Source organism: Melanaphis sacchari, unplaced genomic scaffold (genome assembly GCF_002803265.2).
Source record: "Melanaphis sacchari strain LSU unplaced genomic scaffold, SCAv2.0 Contig99_pilon_pilon, whole genome shotgun sequence".
NCBI lineage: Eukaryota > Metazoa > Arthropoda > Insecta > Hemiptera > Aphididae > Melanaphis > Melanaphis sacchari.
The window spans coordinates 1-17,611 of NW_020271710.1; the positions used below are offsets into that span (position 1 = coordinate 1).

At 56.8% G+C, this 17,611-nt stretch overlaps 2 protein-coding genes across 2 annotated transcripts; both read right to left on the minus strand.

Moving 5' to 3' along the window:
* Positions 1-8,886: 8,886 nt before the first annotated feature.
* LOC112603169 lies at positions 8,887-9,603 on the minus strand. Its single transcript, XM_025351622.1, has one exon. It carries the CDS (start codon positions 9,601-9,603, stop codon positions 8,887-8,889), a length of 717 nt encoding a protein of 238 aa, XP_025207407.1.
* Positions 9,604-14,705: 5,102 nt separating this feature from the next.
* Positions 14,706-16,688, minus strand: LOC112603170. Its single transcript, XM_025351623.1, has one exon. It carries the CDS (start codon positions 16,452-16,454, stop codon positions 14,808-14,810), a length of 1,647 nt encoding a protein of 548 aa, XP_025207408.1. The 5' UTR covers positions 16,455-16,688; the 3' UTR covers positions 14,706-14,807.
* Positions 16,689-17,611: the final 923 nt, after the last annotated feature.

A 17,611-nucleotide genomic window follows, 5' to 3' on the forward strand; every position in this document is an offset into this window, starting at 1 on the left:
AAGCGATCACAACGTGATCAGCTTTAGAGTTGCGTGCAGCCAAAGTGCCCTTCCGTCCACGGGTAATGCCGTACGGAAACGATATTTATGGAAAAATACAGATTGGAAAGCATTCCGTAAGACCTTGAAAAGTTTAACGATAGCACGGTCAGCCGAGCTCGGTTGCCCGGTCGTAGATCCCTGTGTGAACGCACTCTCAGAGGTGCTGCAAACGGCTTGCGACACCCACATGAAACGGGCCGTGGTCGGACGGCTGAAACCGCCTCTCTGGTGGAGCTCGGACATCGGTAGCGAGCTCGCCCGATTGGGACGCTGGAAGCGCAAACTACGCGCAGAACGCAATGCGTTCAGAAAGAGAGCCATAAGGAGGAATTACACAGACCTCAAGCGGAGATATAACCGTGCCTGCTTTAGAGCACGGCGGACGGCCTGGCGCTCCTTCGTTACCGGCACCGGGAACGAGGAGCCTGGGGACCCGTCTACAAATGGCTAAAAGCCGGGGGAACACGGCCCTCGGAGAAATTACCAGCGTCCATCAGAAAAATGGACGGAACATTTACGTGTTCGCTTAGGGAGACCGGCGAGAGGCTTCTCGAGCAACTGGTCCCTGAGGATAGCGACGCTACGGAGACCGCAGGACAGGCGAAAACCCGTAGAGAGACCGGCGTTTATGTGGGTAGGTTCGAGTCGGCATTACCTGGGCTTAGTCCGACGTTCGACCCGGTTGAACCGTGCACGGTCGATGAGGTAAGAGATGCCATTTGGCGGATGAAAACATGTATGGCCCCGGGCCTGGACGGGATCACGGCAGGAATTTTAAGGCAAGCGTGGCCCGTCCTCCAAAACCAAATTACGTTTGCGTTCAATACCTCACTGGCTACGAGGACATTCCCGAGCCTGTGGAAGAACGCGGCGCTGGTCGTCATTAGGAAATCGCCCGATAAGGACCCGACGGAGGCTAGGTCGTATCGACCCATTAGCTTACTCCCAGTTCTAGCTAAGGCACTGGAACACCTTATCGTGGCGAGAATCCGTAAAGATACGGACATCCATATGTCGGCCAGACAATTTGGTTTCACCAAGAACCTATCGACCGTAGATGCAATGACACATGCCTTTGGCTGGACAGATGAAAGGCGGGAGAAATACGTCGTAGGCGTATTCCTGGATATATTGGGGGCCTTCGACTGCCTCTGGTGGGCGCAACTAATGAAAGATCTTGAACAGGTTAAATGCGGCTCTGGGTTGATCGCCCTGACAAAGAGCTACCTTTGTGTGGTATCATGGCGCTCAGGGGGCACTTGCCCGGGTCGTCCTTCCCTGTATCCGTATCATATATTACAACAAACAACACAATACATTCGTCATTTTACAACAAAGAGGGCTCTTATTTCATTCTGCTTTCAGCGCACAATATATTAATCTTAACTAACTAAGTTTTGGATTCTCTCTTCATGTGACCACGACTCTGGCTCTTCCTTCCCTTTGCTTAGCTCTTTCTTCAACTTCTCTGGTCGATTGGATGGTCTTTGTATATTCCTTAACTGCTTGCCACATCGCCTTGCTTTTTAACATGCAGCCGACTATAGTCTCTGGTTGCAAGTCCTCATTCAGCGCCACTTCCAGGGCTCGCCGCTCTCTCCACCATCTACCGCACCGGAACATGACATGCTCCGCGTCGTCGACGGGTTCTCCACAATCGAGGCAAGACTGTTCGTTAGCTTTATTAAATCTATAAAGATAGTATCTGAAGCAACCGTGTCCGGACAAGAACTGTGACAGGTGAAAGTCCACTGTCCCGTGTTTACGTTCTGTCCAAGCCTTCAGGTCCACTATCAGTCTCCTGGTCCATCGCCCCTTTTCTACCGCGTCCCATTCCTTTTGCCATCTCTTTATGGTCGCCTCCCGTACTTCCTTGGACACTCCGGCCTTGTCCCTCTCTTTTCTGCGGATGTATCTTTTCGACCTCTCCGAAGCTAATAGGTGAGCCGGGATAATACTTGCTATGACCATAGCTGCTTCCGACGAGACAGTCCTGTAGCACATGGCCGTTCTTAGTGCCAGGACTCTTTGGGGCCTGAGGATAGTTTCTACGTTCCTCTGGTGTGCTAGGGCGCCGGCCCATATAGGCGATCCGTATAGCAGCTTACTCTCCACCACTGTTGTCAATAATCTCCTCTTCTTCGGTCCGGCACCGCCCAGGTTCGGCATCAACCTAGATAGCGCTAGGGCCGTGGTTTGTGTCTTCCTCGCCGCCGTCTCCAGATGGGCTTTAAAACCTAGTACTCTGGAGTTCTAGCCCTAAGTATTTAATCTGATCTTTGATCTCTACTTGCTCTCCTCTTATCACTAGGTTCGGCCTCACATAGCCCCTCTTAGTAGTGAGCATGACTGCTTCCGTCTTGGATATTGACAATGTTAGACCTGCTCTTGTCATCCAATCCGCTACCTTCTCCAGCGCATTGTTCGTCACGTCTTCTAGGATGCGAGAGGTGTGACCCGTGGCTACCACTGCCACATCATCCGCGAAGGCTATCATAGTCGTCGACGATATGCCCTTCACATTCCCTCCAATGTCCACTCGCAGTAGATCGTCGTACATTAAATTCCATAGCAGAGGTCCGAGTACGGATCCCTGTGGAACTCCGCAAGTAGTGGTTCTTGATCTGCCTTCGTATTCTATCTCTCGGTCGCTGAGATAGCTCTGTATGATTGCTGTAATGTATTGGGGCATACGCTTGTCATGCAATGATTCCTCTATTTTCTTCCATTTTGCCGTATTGAATGCATTGGCTACATCCAGAGCCACTACCACGCAAAGCTGTCTGGAGTACAAGGGCCCCGATCCGACCGCTTCAACTACGTCCATTACTTTTTTCACGGCGTCCAGTGTGGATCGACCTCTCCTAAATCCAAATTGTCGCTCATTCAAGTCGCCATTTTCTTCCATGTGTTTCTCCATCCGCCTTTTAAGGAGCCTCTCAAATAGTTTTCCCACTGTGTTGAGCAGACATATTGGCCTGTAGGAGTTCGCATTCTCCAGTGGCTTATCCCCTTTTCTCAGCAGCACCAACTTGGACACTTTCCATTTAGGTGGAAAAACTCCCTGCCTAAGGCACGAGTTAAAGACTCCCTTCAAAATTTCCGGTTTCCTATTGGCGAGTTCTTTGATCACGAGGTCTGGCACTCCATCCGGTCCAGGTGCCTTTCCGTGCGGGATCCTGAGGCTTAGCTCCCTCACCTCATCACACGTGACCTCTGGAAATACCTCGTGTCCCATCCGTAGTGGCCATACAACTAATTCATCGTTGGGGAACAGTCCATCTATTATTGAATCCACCCTTCCTTGTACACTTGGCCCTGGGATCGGTCTTCTTCCGATCAATTTTTTCATTACCAATCTGTATGGTAGACCCCACGGGTCGGTCTCAACTTGGTTACATAAGCTCCTCCAGCATGCTTCTTTACTTTTCCTAATTGAAATCTTCAACGCCTTCCTGGCCTCTTTATAGGTCTGGTGCCCTTGTTCCTGCGCCTCCGTTCCTCGATTGCGGCTTCTCTTGAAATTACGCCTCGCCTTCTTGCACGCATCCCGGAGTTCGGAAATCTCAGCTGTCCACCAATATGCCGGCTTCTTGCCACCTCTGTACGTTCCCCTCGGCATGCAGCTGTCGCATGCACCCTTGAGATATTGGTCCAGTCCCATACTGGTGCGCGACGCATCTGTCTCTGTTTCAAATGATGTTGACTGAATATATTCGACGAGTTTTGCCTTTTCGTACTTCCTCTACGACCACCTTGTCTCTGCTTGCCTTCTGTCTGGGCGTGTCATTCGTGTTACGTCAAACTTTATATATCTATGTAGAGAGGCAGTGTACTGGTCCAGTACTTGCCAATCGCGTACTGTTGTACTGTCCCTCTCCGATACAAACGTAACATCTATATGCGACCTTGAAATTCCGCCGGCGTATACTCTGGAGAAGGTCGGTCGGTCCCCCTTGTTGCACACGGCAAGGCCCAGACTAGCTGCCATGTCCCCTAGTGCACGTCCTTTGGGTTCTTCGCTATGGTCTCCCCACGCTGGTGACTTCGCGTTGAAGTCCCCTGCGACTATTATAGTAGGCTCCTGTTGTTTAATGCTCTCCTCGAGCCTATCCAAAAAATCCACGAATAATGTGTAGGCCGTGTTGGGGGACCAGTAACACGCGTATATTGTGATATCCTCCACCTTGATCCATCTGAAACCTCTGTTGTCCTTAGGGCCAATTGTTTGTATCTGCAGATTTCTGTTGAGTGCTAAAATAGCCGCCCTTTCATCGATGTCGCTGAACCACCCTTCAGCCTCTTGACCACATCTGTAGGGTTCGCTAAGAACCAGCACATCGACTCCCGTATCGGATGCGGTTGCCAGTGCTAGGTCCTGGGCCGCCCTGCATACACCAACGTTAATTTGCAGTATCCGGATCATTGCGTTGGGTCTGAACTCCCGACTGTTGGAAGTCTTAAATCCCCTCCTTTCCCTCCATTTTTCAGATGGGTGGCAAACTCCTTCGCTGTTCCATCCGTAGCTTCACATTTATACGCTTGGTGTCCTGTGACTCCGCAACGCCTACAACATAGGCTTCTGTCCGGGCCATTGCACTCCCTGGACGTATGGCCAAACGAGAGGCAGCGGAAGCACCTCATCCTCCGTTCGGCTTGCCTAATCCTACAATTCACCATTCCGATCTTCATCCTTCCATGTTCCACAACCTTTTTGCCTATTGCTGTTGGGACTAGTGCCAGCGCCGTCTGCGATGCTCCAAAACCTTTTCTTATGTTTATCACTCTCGTGTCTGCGTGGTTGGAGCCTGATGCAACTGAAACCGCATCAGCTACCTCTTCCGCCGTCGTCCATTGATCTATGTCCCTAATTTCTATTACCATTCTTTGCTGTAGAGAGCGCACCTCAGCTCCGTCTCCAGCCGTCTTAGAGACCTCCTTTCTTACTGCCTCGACCTCCTCTGCATCGCCCTTGATTTCCAACAAGATGTGCCCGGCCTTTGTCTGCCTCATCCCTACTACGCGTTCTCCTATTACATCTGGGTTCACACCGTCTCTAATCTTCTTCACCAGGTTCGGAAGATCTGCTTGATTATTAACGTCAACCACGATCGCCGCTGGCCGCGTCCTTGTTCCACGCCTCTTTGATTTCTCAGGTTTTGGCTTCGTTGCAGGAGGTTCATCATCCATCTTAGCCGGGACCTTGTTCTTTTTCTTCTTCTTGACCACTTCTGTCCACATTGTTGTTTGGACCTGCTGGTCCGTTGGCTCGCCGCTCTCTCCGTCTCTCATCCGTTTGGTGTTGGTCGCCTGGTTCCTCGGCTCTCTATCGCCTCCGATGTCCCACCAGCAGGGGGTCTGTGTCTCGGCATCTATAGTGCAGGCCGACTTTTGCACCTTGGCCGGAGCGTCTTTGTTCCGCCCTTGATGACGCACCTTGACGTATTGTGCCATGATTCTGCTGGAGTTAGTAAGCGTCTCCTTCAACTCCTTATGAACGTTTCTGGTTGCCCCAGCGAATGCGCACATTGAATTGATATACCCCCGTAGCAAGTCCAAAAAGGCTTCCTCACTGAGAGCACCAATATCAATTGTCCTCTTCTGGAGGCCGACAGGTTTATTGCTCGACTTGTCTGCACCTGCCGCGAGGCCAGATGACTCAGCACTAGTAGTGGGAGGGATGACGGGGGCCTGGCTGGCCACCCCCGTATCCCTGCGGTCACTGGATGACGACCGTCGGGAGCCCGCTTGCTCACCCCCGACTGCCGGCAGGTTAGGTTAGGTTTAGCTAGGTCCGAATCCCCTGATGCGGTAACAAAATTTCTGTTCGAGACGTCCATTATGAGTTTTTTGAAGGGTGCCTCTCCCTTGCGTTTTTGCCCTACCGCCAGGGGGGTTTGGAATCGGTGTCGCCTTCACCTAGGACGGCTGCCTGCCGAGGCTAGAGAGCCCGTCCTACCCTTTGGAACCTCTTAGTTGTCTCTCTCGTACGCGACTTTCCGGTATGTGTAGCCCTGCCGGCATGCCGGCATAGCTCGCGGAGTCGACAAGAGACGTAAGCCCCCCCACCACGACAAGGTGGGTTCCGTCGGGGGAGGACAAAGAGCTACCTAGACGGCCGAAAGGCCCACCTGGCGATTGGAGACATGACACTCTCGACGACCCTAACAAAGGGTTGCCCGCAGGGCTCGGAGTTCGGTCCCGACCTCTGGAGGTACGCGGTCAACCCGCTCTTGTCCGGCGATCTTCCCCCCGGGACGGAGATAGTCGCATACGCGGACGATTAGGTTAGGGTTAACCCTAGTTAACCTTTTTTTTTTTTTTACGGTATCGTAGGGGGGCCGGAAATACCCGTTAGAGCAGTTCGCCAGCTCCCCCCACATCGTTTATTATTCGTTAAACAGCAAATACAAATACATGGAATATACGAATAGCATCACACACAGTAATAGATAGCCCTACGCTATCTTAACAATTGGCCTTCGGCCCACATTTTAGAAGTGCTTAACTAACTAGCATTGACTTCTGGTCTTCGCTGCCGCTGTCTTTCCTCTCCTTCCCTAGTTTTTAAGACGAGGTTCACGAAGCCGTCGACGCTGCACCAATTGCTCCTATCCTCAAGCATCTTCGCAACCACGGAGTCCGGTGAGAGTTGACACCCAATCTTCGCCTCCAACTCCCTCCTCTGGCGCCACCACCTGTCGCAGCTGAAGAACGCGTGCTCGGCGTCGTCGACGGGCGCCGAACAGTCGACGCAACTTTGCGTTTCAAGCCTCTTGATGCGGTGGAGGTACTGCCCAAAGAGCAGCCATGACCGGTTAGGAATTGGGTAAGGTGGAAGTTGACCTTGCCGAATTTCCTCCTGCGCCACTGCACCACGTCGGGGATGAGCCGCCTAGTCCAGCGCCCCGACTCCTCCTTGTCCCATCGCGCTTGCCATTCCCGGTCGGTCGTATCCAAATCGGGCGGGGTCTCTGTGGCATACCTTCTTCTAAGAAACTCTGACCTCCGTTCCTTGGCGAGCAGGTCTGCCGGAGGGGTAGACGCTATGACGTTGGTCGCTGCTTCTGACACCGTGCGATAAGCGCAGATTTGCCGTAGCAGGACCTTCCGTTGCACCTTATTGAGTGACCTAGCGTTGCTCGGCACCAGATCCATGGTGTGCGCCCAGGCAGGCGCGCCGTAAAGAAGTACAAAGTGCGCTACGGACGATAGGAGACGCCTCCTGTCTTCGCGCGGGCCACCGATGTTTGGCATGAGCCAATTTTTTCCGCCCTGGCCGAAGCTTTGCAGACGTGGCTCTTAAAAAGCATGGACTTTTCGATGGTCACCCCTAGGTACGTCATCTCAAGAGAAATGGGGATGAGGTCACCGCACAACCTGATCTCAGGCGTTACAAACTTGTACCTAGAAGTGAACATGACTGCTTCGGTTTTACTGGCCGCTATCTCGAGCCCGAGGCTGCGTATCCGCCTTTCAACTTCTGCCAGGGCGTTGTTGGCCACGCTTTCCAGTTCGCTCACTGTTCTCGCTGACGCTATGATAAGATAAGCGTGTCGTCCGCAAAGCCGAGAAGTTCAGCACTACCAGTGAGCGCGCCTCTGAGCACTGGATCGAATGTCATGTTCCAGAGTAGCGGTCCAACGACCGAACCTTGTGGGACTCCCCCGGTTATTTCGAAGTCCAACCCTCTGCTCTGGGGGCCGTGAGATTGTGTGCTTCCTGATCTGGCGGAGAAATACGAACAAAACATGCGATAAAGGTAAGGTGGGACGCCCTACCTTGCCAACGCGGCCAGGATGTGCTCCCATCCTATGGAGTTGAATGCGTTTTTGATGTCGATCCCGATCGCCAGGCAGAACTTACCTCCGTTGACCTCTTGGACGATGGTGCTGCGCATCCGAAGGATCGCATCGTCTGTTGACAACTTCTTCCTGAAACCGAACTGGTTTGAAGAGAGATCGCCTCTGCACGCGATGAAATCTTCAAGTCTGCGCGTGAGGAGGGATTCTAGCAGCTTTCCAGCGTCGTTGAGTAAGCAGATCGGTCTGTAGGACGACGGTACTCCCTCTGGCTTGTCGCCTTTTCTCAGAAGCACTACATTGGATGACTTCCACTCGGACGGGAAGGTCCCACATCGAATGCAGTCGTTGAACACCTCGACCAACAAGGAGGGATCGACATTATGCACAGCTGCGAGAATGCGGCTGGTGATGCCATCCGGCCCGGGGGCTTTGTTTTTAGCCTTGGCCCTGTAGATAGCTGCACACACTTCGGCCGGGGTGAACGCTACAACGGGTTCGGCGGGTGCCACTGAATCGACCACTCTGCGCTGGTGTGTGGGGAACAGAGTGCCGATGACGTTTTCGAGCGTCTGATGCTCCATAGTGGAGGTTGCTGGGGGTCCCCTAAGTTTCCGCATGACCATTTTGTACGGCTTCCCGAAGGGGTCCTGGTCCACTGAAGCTATGAGACCGTTCCAACAAGCTTTCTTGCTTCGGGAGATCGCGTGCTTTAGCTGCTTTTTAGCCACGACGAGTGCGGTGCGAGTTCTCTCCAGCTCGGCGTTGGCGCGGTCATCGTCAAAGTCCGCGTTGGACCGCCTTCGTAGACGCGTTATGCGGGCGACCATTCTTACATTTTGGCGCTTCGTCCTTACGCACTCGGCGCGGAGATTGTTAATTTCCGCGTTCCACCAATGAACAGGCGGCTTCCCTGGTTTCGGTGCACGACGTTTGGGAAGAGCAAAGTCGCACGCCCTGCTGATCCTGGATCGGAGAATGGTTGCTCCCAGATCGGCATCGCTCGCGTCGTGGCGGGGCCTTCCATCGAGCCACTCAACGATCAGCAGACCTGTGCGGAGAGCTTCTGCATCAATTCCGCCGGAAGTGTTCCACCCGCGTGCGGTGGTTGGTGGTGGGGGGGAGGGTTCTGTGTGATTGGGCTGAGAGTAAAGCGAATATAGTGGTGGTCGCTGAAGTTGAATACGAAGTCCAAGACCCTCCAGTTGCCGACGCGTCTAGCTAGGGATTCGGATGCCAAAGTGAGGTCGATTATGGAGCCGGCGCCTCTCGCAAAGGTGGGGGTGGAGCCAGAATTTGCTATCACAAGATCCAAGGAATCAAGCATTAAGCTGAGTTCGTCCCCTCTACTGTTGCTGATCCAATCGCCCCAGGCAGAAGACCTGGCGTTGAAATCCCCGGTGATGAGGACAGGCACGCCTTGCTCGACGGATCTAAAGCTAGCCTCGAGACGATGGAGCAGATCGCTGAAGTCCTCGAGCGCCTGATTAGGTGCAGCAGTATATCTGCACTCCGTTGATACGGCTGATATGAATTCCCGGTCGCGTATGACGTTCGCTATGGTCACATTGTTGCTCGCAATGTAGATTGCCGCCCTCCGAGATCCCGCGCTAGCGAGCCATGCGCAGGGGTCGGTACCCACTCCGTAAGGGTCGCTTAGGAGCGCGATATCGACCTTCTCCTCAACCATGTACTGTGCGATTAGGTCTTGGGCCGCACTGCAATGGTTGAGGTTACACTGGACAAAGCTAAGCTCCATCACTGCGCTAGGTTCGCCCCCACCGCCGCCGCTCCATCAGGCAGCTCCTTCATCCCAGAGATGGACGTGATGGGCCGCTGCAGTTCCTGCTGATGGACCTGTTCAGGCTGCTGCTGCCGTGGCATCCCCTGGAGCTGGGGCTCTGTGCGGTGCATGCAGTCCTTAACCAAGTGGTCGACGGCTTTGCACCTAAAGCAGCGTCGTGGTTTCGCCTCATTTCTGCATTCCGCGGCAAGGTGACCTTTGCCTTGGCAGCGGAAGCAGGTTGGTTGGCTCTTCTCCAGAAGCTTGACCCTACATCTGGTCCAGCCAATGAGGACGTTCTTTGCCTCGACGAGCAGGATAGCGTCGCGTAGTGGCAGGGAAAGACTCGCGACGAGCTCACTTCGGCCGCCAGCATTCCTCCGGACCACAACCTCGTCGGCTGCGACATTGGTTACACCAACGCTAGCGAGGGCGCTTACAATTTCCTCCACCTCGGCCCACTCCGGGACATTGAGTAGAAGGACAGGTGTCTTCCGTTCCGGCCTGCGGATCCTGGCCTCCTCACCGACGACCTCGCGCATCTTATGCTCAAGGATCCCAGCCTCGTCCATGCCCTCTACCTCTAGTAAGATGCCGCCGGCTCTGGTGCGCCTGGTTGTCACCACCTTGACCCCGAGGGCGACGAGGTCGATGCTACCAGCTACCTTCTTCATCACTGCAGCCAGTGATCCACCCTCGGCCGGGCGGTCGATCGTCACTGCCGCGGTCTTGGGGGCCCTTTGCCGCAGCAGCGCGATTTTGCTGGTTGAAGGTCGAGGCTGACGGACAGGAGGTGGTGGAGGTGTAGCGGGTGCTTTCCTCTTTCCCCTCACCACTTCACTCCAGGTTGATCCCTGTTGTTGCTGCTGTTGTTGATCATCTGTTGCTTTCTGCTGCTGCTGCTGGTGTTGATCATCGGCTGCTGCCTCTCTTCGACTGCCGTTTGCTGACCGCTTCGGCTGCTGCTGCCGTTACCGGGTTCCTGATGTGGGTCCTGTTGCTTCAGCAGGCTGGGTATCGCTGCTGGAGGTAGCATCCCTAGACTCCCTGACCGCGGCATTGTTCTCGAGGCCGGTTGTTAAGGTCTCCGCGTGACTATGCCACTTTCTTCGTCTCCCCACATCGGATCTTTTCTCAATTCGCATGAACTAGAAGCACCCGGCTCGTGCACCTCAGCTTCTCCTTCAACTCCCGATGTACACATTTTTGTGCTTTGGCAAACTCCACCATGGTGAGTCAACGTAACGTTAGCTATGTTAAGGGCTCCTCGAGAGAAGTCAGAAATGTCGACAGTTCTTTTGCACGGCTGCGGGTAGGTGGTCTGCTCTCCACCGAGCGCAACCCAACCTAACGGCACTAGTAGCAGGAAGGATGATGACGGGGGCCTGGCTGGCCACCCGTATCCTGCGGTCGGTAGGATGACGACCGCCGGGACCACCTCACTCCCGACTGCCGGCGACCTGGGGTCCGAATCCCCTGGTGCGTAAATTCCAGTTGAAAGTCATTGGGTATTATAGTGATTTCTTCGCACGCATTTTACCCACCTGCCAGAAGTTTTATCGGTGATTTCACCTATGTATGTTTCAGGCCTACGGTGACCCATGGCCACAGTTAGTCCGAACTCTTTGATTGAACCTGCAAATAGGCCGGGATCGCGTAGTAAGACTCAGGTTAAGACCACCTGAACTCCCGACCATCGTAGGCGGATCCCGTGGGGAGACCTAGTGCCTTTTTCTAATCGGAATACACTCACCACCGGAACCGCCGTTAAGCAATGCTTCGGTGGTGAGTCGCCATCTTTAAAAACAAACAAACACAAAATGATTTTGGGGTGCGGAAGGACAGTCCCCAACCGCAGCCCCTCGAGTTAATTACATGAAAAGTTTGGGGCGTGGAGGACACCCCATGCCACGGCCTTACAAAAACATAATAGTAATAAGCCTGGGGTGGCTCCGCAGCTTTGCAGGAGTCAACCATCGACGGTACGGCGCGCGCCGACCGCCGTCACCCTCGGGCGACCGCGTCACCTCCTACGCCTAGACGGAGCGACACCCTGTCGGAACTGCCTGTCCCGTTCGGCGTCCTCCTTCGCCGACATCACGTCCCTCGCGAAACGGGAAACCGCCTCCCAGTTTGCCGGACTCTCCAGCATCTTGGGCACCAATCCGCCCGGATCGAAGTGTCCGATCGCGTCGAACAGACGCTCACGTTCACCCCTGAACGCTTCGCAGCGAACAAGGGTGTGGTGCGCGTCGTCGACTTCCTCACCGTAGCCGTCGGGTGGACCGCAATGGGAACACCCGTCAGACGGTGCACGGTTGATCTCCGGAGAAACCGGTTGAAACATCCGTGCCCCGTCATCAGCTGGGTGAGGTGAAAGGACATCTCCCCGTGTCTCCTGGTAACCCACCGGCAGTAGGTCGGGGATCAGGACTCAGGTCACTCGCGTCCGCTGTCCGCAGGTGGCACCTCGTCCGCATGTCCGGGCCCACTTTGCCAGCACGAGCCCTCAGGGACTGAGGTCGTCTCGCGCTGCCTCCGCCGGATCCTCCGACGGGGACTCCCGTCACGGTTCCAGCCGCTCCCTCCTGGATCGAACAACGCGGGCGTCTTGGCCAGAAGGGTGATGGGATGGTGCGCGACGACCGTCGCCGCGTCGTAGGACACGGTCCGGTACGCACTCACGCAGCCGATGGCGGCCAAGCGCTGAGCCGACGCCAACACCTTGGGGCCGGTCCGGCTGAGAGCCAGGTCGATCGCCCACGTCGGAGCGCCGTACAACATTACTGAATGTACGACGCTCACCAGCAGGCGCCTCCTGATCTCCCGGGGGCCACCAATGTTCGGCATCAACCCGCGCAGGGCCGCCATGACGCGCCTGGCCTTGTCGGCCGCGGCGCGATAGTGCGCACCGTAGTATGTCCCCTTCGCTTCGTGCACGACTCCCAAGTACTTGAGAGACGCGCACATCTGGACGGCCTGATCCCCGATACGCAGCCTGAGGTCCGCGGGGCCGTACTGGGCCTTGAACACCACGGCCTCCGTCTTGTCGACGGCGAGCCGAAGCCCCAAGTCCCCGATGTGCCCGGCGACCAAGGCCAGAGCCTCGTTCGCGCGGTCCTGCAGGGCCGACAACGTGTTCCCCTCCGACACGACGAGCGTGTCGTCCGCGTACCCGATGATTGTTACACCAGCGGGCAGCGGCAAGCGGAAGACGGTGTCGAACGCGACGTTCCACAGGAGCGGTCCGAGCACGGAGCCCTGGGGGACTCCGCACGTGACTCCCACCGTCACTGGATCGCCCCCGGAGTCGTCGCACACGTGCAGGACTCGGTCGCTGAGGTACGAATCGAGGATCCGTCGCACGTACGCCGGGAAACCCATACGCACGACAGCCGCGCGCACCACGCCCCATCCGACGGAGTTGAAGGCGTTCCGGATGTCCAGGCTCACGGCGACCGCGTAACGGCGCGCGTTCACGGCGGTTACCAACCGCTCGCGAAGCGTCCGCAACGCGTCGTCCGTGCACAGGCCGCTCCGGAAGCCGAACTGCCTTTCGGACAGTCCGACCCCGGTGGCCGCCATGTGGCTGTTCATTCGGGTCGCCAGCAGGAACTCGAAGATCTTGCCGACGTCGTCGAGGAGACACAGCGGACGGTACGAAGACGGCGCCCCCGCCGGCTTCCCCGGTTTGGCGAGAAGCGCTAGCCGAGCGCGTTTCCACCGCCCGGGGAAGACGCCCTCCCTCAGGCAGAGGTTAAACACGCCGAGAAGACGCCCGGGACTCACCGCGTGCACGACGCTCCAGACCCGGCTTGGGATGCAATCCGGGCCCGGCGCCCTGGAGCGGCTCCCGAAGCGCTTCACCGCCGCGCTAACCTCCCCCAGAGAGAACTCCGCGACGTCCTCGGACCGGTCTCCCCCGAGGTCGGCAGGCTCCCCGTCTCTGTCCCCTTGGGGGAAGAGGACGGCGGCGATGTCGCGGACCGTTTGCGGTTCCATCGTCGCCGTCGCCGGGGGCCCACGGATCTTCTTCATGACGACCTTGTAGGGTTTCCCCCAGGGGTCGTCGTCGACGGTCTTGACCAACTCTGCCCAGCACTTCGTCTTCGCGTCGCGAATACGGTGCTTCAGCTCCTTTCGAGCCTCACGGTAGGCTCGCTCAACGTCGGCCAAGGACCCGTCCCCGTCGAGGACGCGTCCGCGCCGCCTGATCCACAGCCGCTTTCGCCGAACGCATTCGGCGCGCGCGGCAGCGACACTGCCGTTCCACCAGTAAACTGGTGGTCTCCCCCGGGGATGTGGGTTCCTCCGGGGGAGAGCCGTGTCGCAGGCCGCCGCCACGCTGCCGACCAGCCTCTCGGCTTCGGCTTCGGCGCCGACGGAAACGGCTGGAGTCACCGAGGGCAGGGTCGCCCCCGTCCACTCCGCGGTGAGAACGGCCGCGGCCAGGAGGTCAGCGTCCATCCGGGATGTTCGCCAACCCGGATGTCTCCGACCGCCCGCCACCGCCGCCGGGGGATCACCGGGAGTGATCGGGAGCGCGCGTCCGGTGCGATAAGAGAAACACAAGTGATGGTGGTCACTCATGTTCTCCACGTCCGTACGCACGGTCCACCCCCGAATCTTCCTCGCGGCCGACTCGGAGGCGAAGGTCACGTCGACACACGACCCCATCCCCCTCCCGAAGAACGTCGGTTCCCGCCCCTCGTTCAAGACGATCAGTCCCAAAGAGTTCGCGAACGCGGCCAGGTCGTCTCCGCGAACCTCCGTGAGGCGGTCCCCCCAGGACGCCGACCGGGCGTTGAAGTCTCCCCCGACGATGAGGTCGACTCCGGCGCCGCGATGCTTCCTCACGGAGGTCTCGAGACGACCCAGGAACTGCTGGAACTCGGCGACGGACAGGGCGGGGGAAGCGTAGCAGCTGAAGACGCGGACCGCGCCCCCCACGGTAGCTGCCACGAACCCGTCGTCCGATTCCACATCGCCGAGTGTGAGTCCGGGGCGGAAGACTCCCACGGCGGCTCGACCCGTGGAGTCGAAGTGCCAGCCAGCTCGTCCGCCACCGTGCGGTTCACTGACCAGCGCCACCGCGATGTCTTCGGCCCTAATGAACTCCCCCAGCAGGTCCTGAGCTGCCCTACAGTGGTTCAGGTTTGTCTGCACATACCTGAGCTCCATCATGGCGAAGGACCGGACGCTGTCGCCACCGGTGAGGCGGGCCGGCTCGCCGTCCGCGATGGCCCCTCCCTCCTTGGCTGCTCCTTAGGCCCCTCCTTCTTCTTCCTCCCAGCTGTCCTCTTCTCCGCAGCCGCTTCGTTGGGGCAGTCCCGAGCGAGGTGGTCCGGGGAGTTGCAGCGGAAGCAAGTCCTCGGTTTCGCCTCATTTCGGCACTCCGCCGCGTGGTGGCCTTTTTGCTGGCACCGGTAGCAGGTGGGCTGACTCCTCTCCAGCAGCTTCACCCTGCATCGGGTCCAACCTACCACCACGGCCTTCGCTTCGGCCAAGGCGATGGCGTCGCGGAACGAGAGTTCCACCCTAGCCACGCGGTTGAGGCCGCCGCGTCCACCGCCGTTTTCCCTGATGGAAATCGGGTTTCCGTCAGACGGCGACCCGACGACGACCCCTGCCTTGACCAGGCCGCGGGCCACGTCCCCCGTTTCCGCCCACTCCGGAACGTCGAGCAGGAGAACGGGGGTCTTCCTTTCGGGCCTGCGCACTCTGGCGGAGTCCCCGGCTACCTCCTTGACCTTCCGCTCCAGGATGACCGCCTTCTCCTCCCCCTCTACTTCGAGGAGAATTCCACCCGCCTTGGTGCGCCTGGTGGTCACCACCTTCACCCCGAGGGAGGCCAGATCGATGGAGCCGGTAACCCTCCTCATGACGGTAGCCAGCGATCCCCCTTCGACCGGGCGGTCGATCGTGATCGCCGCAGTCTTGGGAATCCTCTTCCGGAGTAGAGCCACCTTACTGGCTGCTTGGCTGGGATGCCGGGCAACCGGTACGGGTGGTGTAGGCGGCTTCTTCTTTCTCCCCTTCCTGACCACCTCACTCCAAGTGGCCTGCTTCTGCTGCTGCTGCTGCTGCTTCTGCTGCTGCTGCTGCTGCTGCTGCTGCTTCTGCTGCTGCTTCTGTTGCTGCTGCTTCTGCTGCTGTAGCTTCTGCTGCTGCTGCTTTTGCTGCTGCTGCTGCTTTTGCGGCCGCTGCTGCTGTTGCTGCACCTGATGCTGCTCCTTTTTGGAAGCTCCTTGCGGGGAATCGGTGTTGGTGGCAGCGTCCTTAACCTCGCGGCCGTCGAGTGCTCCAGAGGGTCCTGTGGTGGTGGCCGCATCCCTGCTCTCTCGCTTAGCATGGGTGATTGGGTTGCTCGACGGAACCATCGCCTTCACGCACTTCAGCGAATGGTTAAATGCCGAGGTGACTTCAGCTCGGCAATTCTTAATCCCTTTTACTACCTCCAGGATGTCCCTGATCGCCGAGCTGACCGTGGGGCTCTGGCTCTTCTTTGACACAAACTCCAAATGGGCCGCCTTTTCAAACAGGAGGTCGAGACCACCCTGTTGGGTGCACAGCTTGGACCCGAGCTGTTTTGTTGCAGCCCTCAGTGCCTCAGTTGTTGCCTGCTGCCTTATCATCTCAGCACTAGTAGATGGTAGAGTAGCGGGGGCCTGGCTGGCCACCCCCGCACTCTCACGGTCGCAAGATGACGACCGTAGTGGGCCCGCTACGTTGGATCCGGCTTTGACCCCGGATCCACCCACTACTGCCGACCCCTGGGGTTCCGAGGCCCCTGGGGTGGTAACAATATTGCAGTTGGAAACGTTCATATTGTGTTTACAGTTTTCTCTGCCATTTTAGCCCTACTGGCAGGGGGATTTATTATCGGTGTTACCTTCACCTAGGACGGCTGCCTGCCGAGGCTTAAGAGCCCGCCCTACCCTTTGGAACCTCTTAGTTGTCTCTCTCGTACGCGACCTTCCGGTGTGGGTAACCCTGCCGGCGTAGCTCGCGGAGTCGACAAGAGACGTAAGCCCCCCCACCGCGACAAGGTGGGTTCCGTCGGGAGATCCGGAGTACACCCAACATCCAACTACCTCTAACCCAATCCCAACGTTCTGACGCCGGTGGACTTTGCAACGCACTCGTCTTAGCTCGCTTTGCCGCCACGGGTTAGGTTAGGTTAGGTATTTATTGTGTTCCGTAAAGACAGGCACCTGTCCTCTGCTCTGATCATCGAGATTGAGTACATGATGGCTAATCGAGCTAATGAACGTGCTCTCAAACAGGAGCACAGGATGCTCGTGGCTGCACTGGACGCAGGCAACTTAACTGTCACTAACCCCTCTATATTTTACTCATGGTGTATGAAGGAGGCCCTGGGCACAGCGAAAGTTCATCCATCTAGTACAGCAGAGTATCACGCAATCATGCAGGCGGCTACCGCAGCGTACGGTATGGCGCAAGGAGACTGGACACATGTAGAACAGAATTACAAACCGTTGAAACCTACAGAACTTATCATCAAAGTGTATGATCGCAAGACACAGATGGATGACTTATTTGACAAAATCACCTATGACACGCGGTTCAAAGCTGACTGGAAGTTGTGGAACGTGATGGGCACAGCCTACGGCAACCTCCACCTGATCCACCACAAGGAAGGACATGTCTTTGTTGTAACCCACGCTCACCTGGCAGGAGTGCGAGACATGATAGCGTCCTGGTTTGATGTTCTGCTGTACGCTCAGCTCGCTAATAACAAGTACCCTGATGTGTCCCTCTATCAGGAGGTTGAGACATGCATCACTCACTCCGTGAGTTATGCTGCAAGCTACCCTGTAGACATGTACACTGTGATGAAGATGTGGCCGTCCCTGTGTATAGGTGCCATCCTACGTGACAATGAGGGGTACCAGGTATTCATCGATGCTCTAACACCAGACATCCCTTATCCTGAACATCCTCTAATAACCTGGATCTTGGG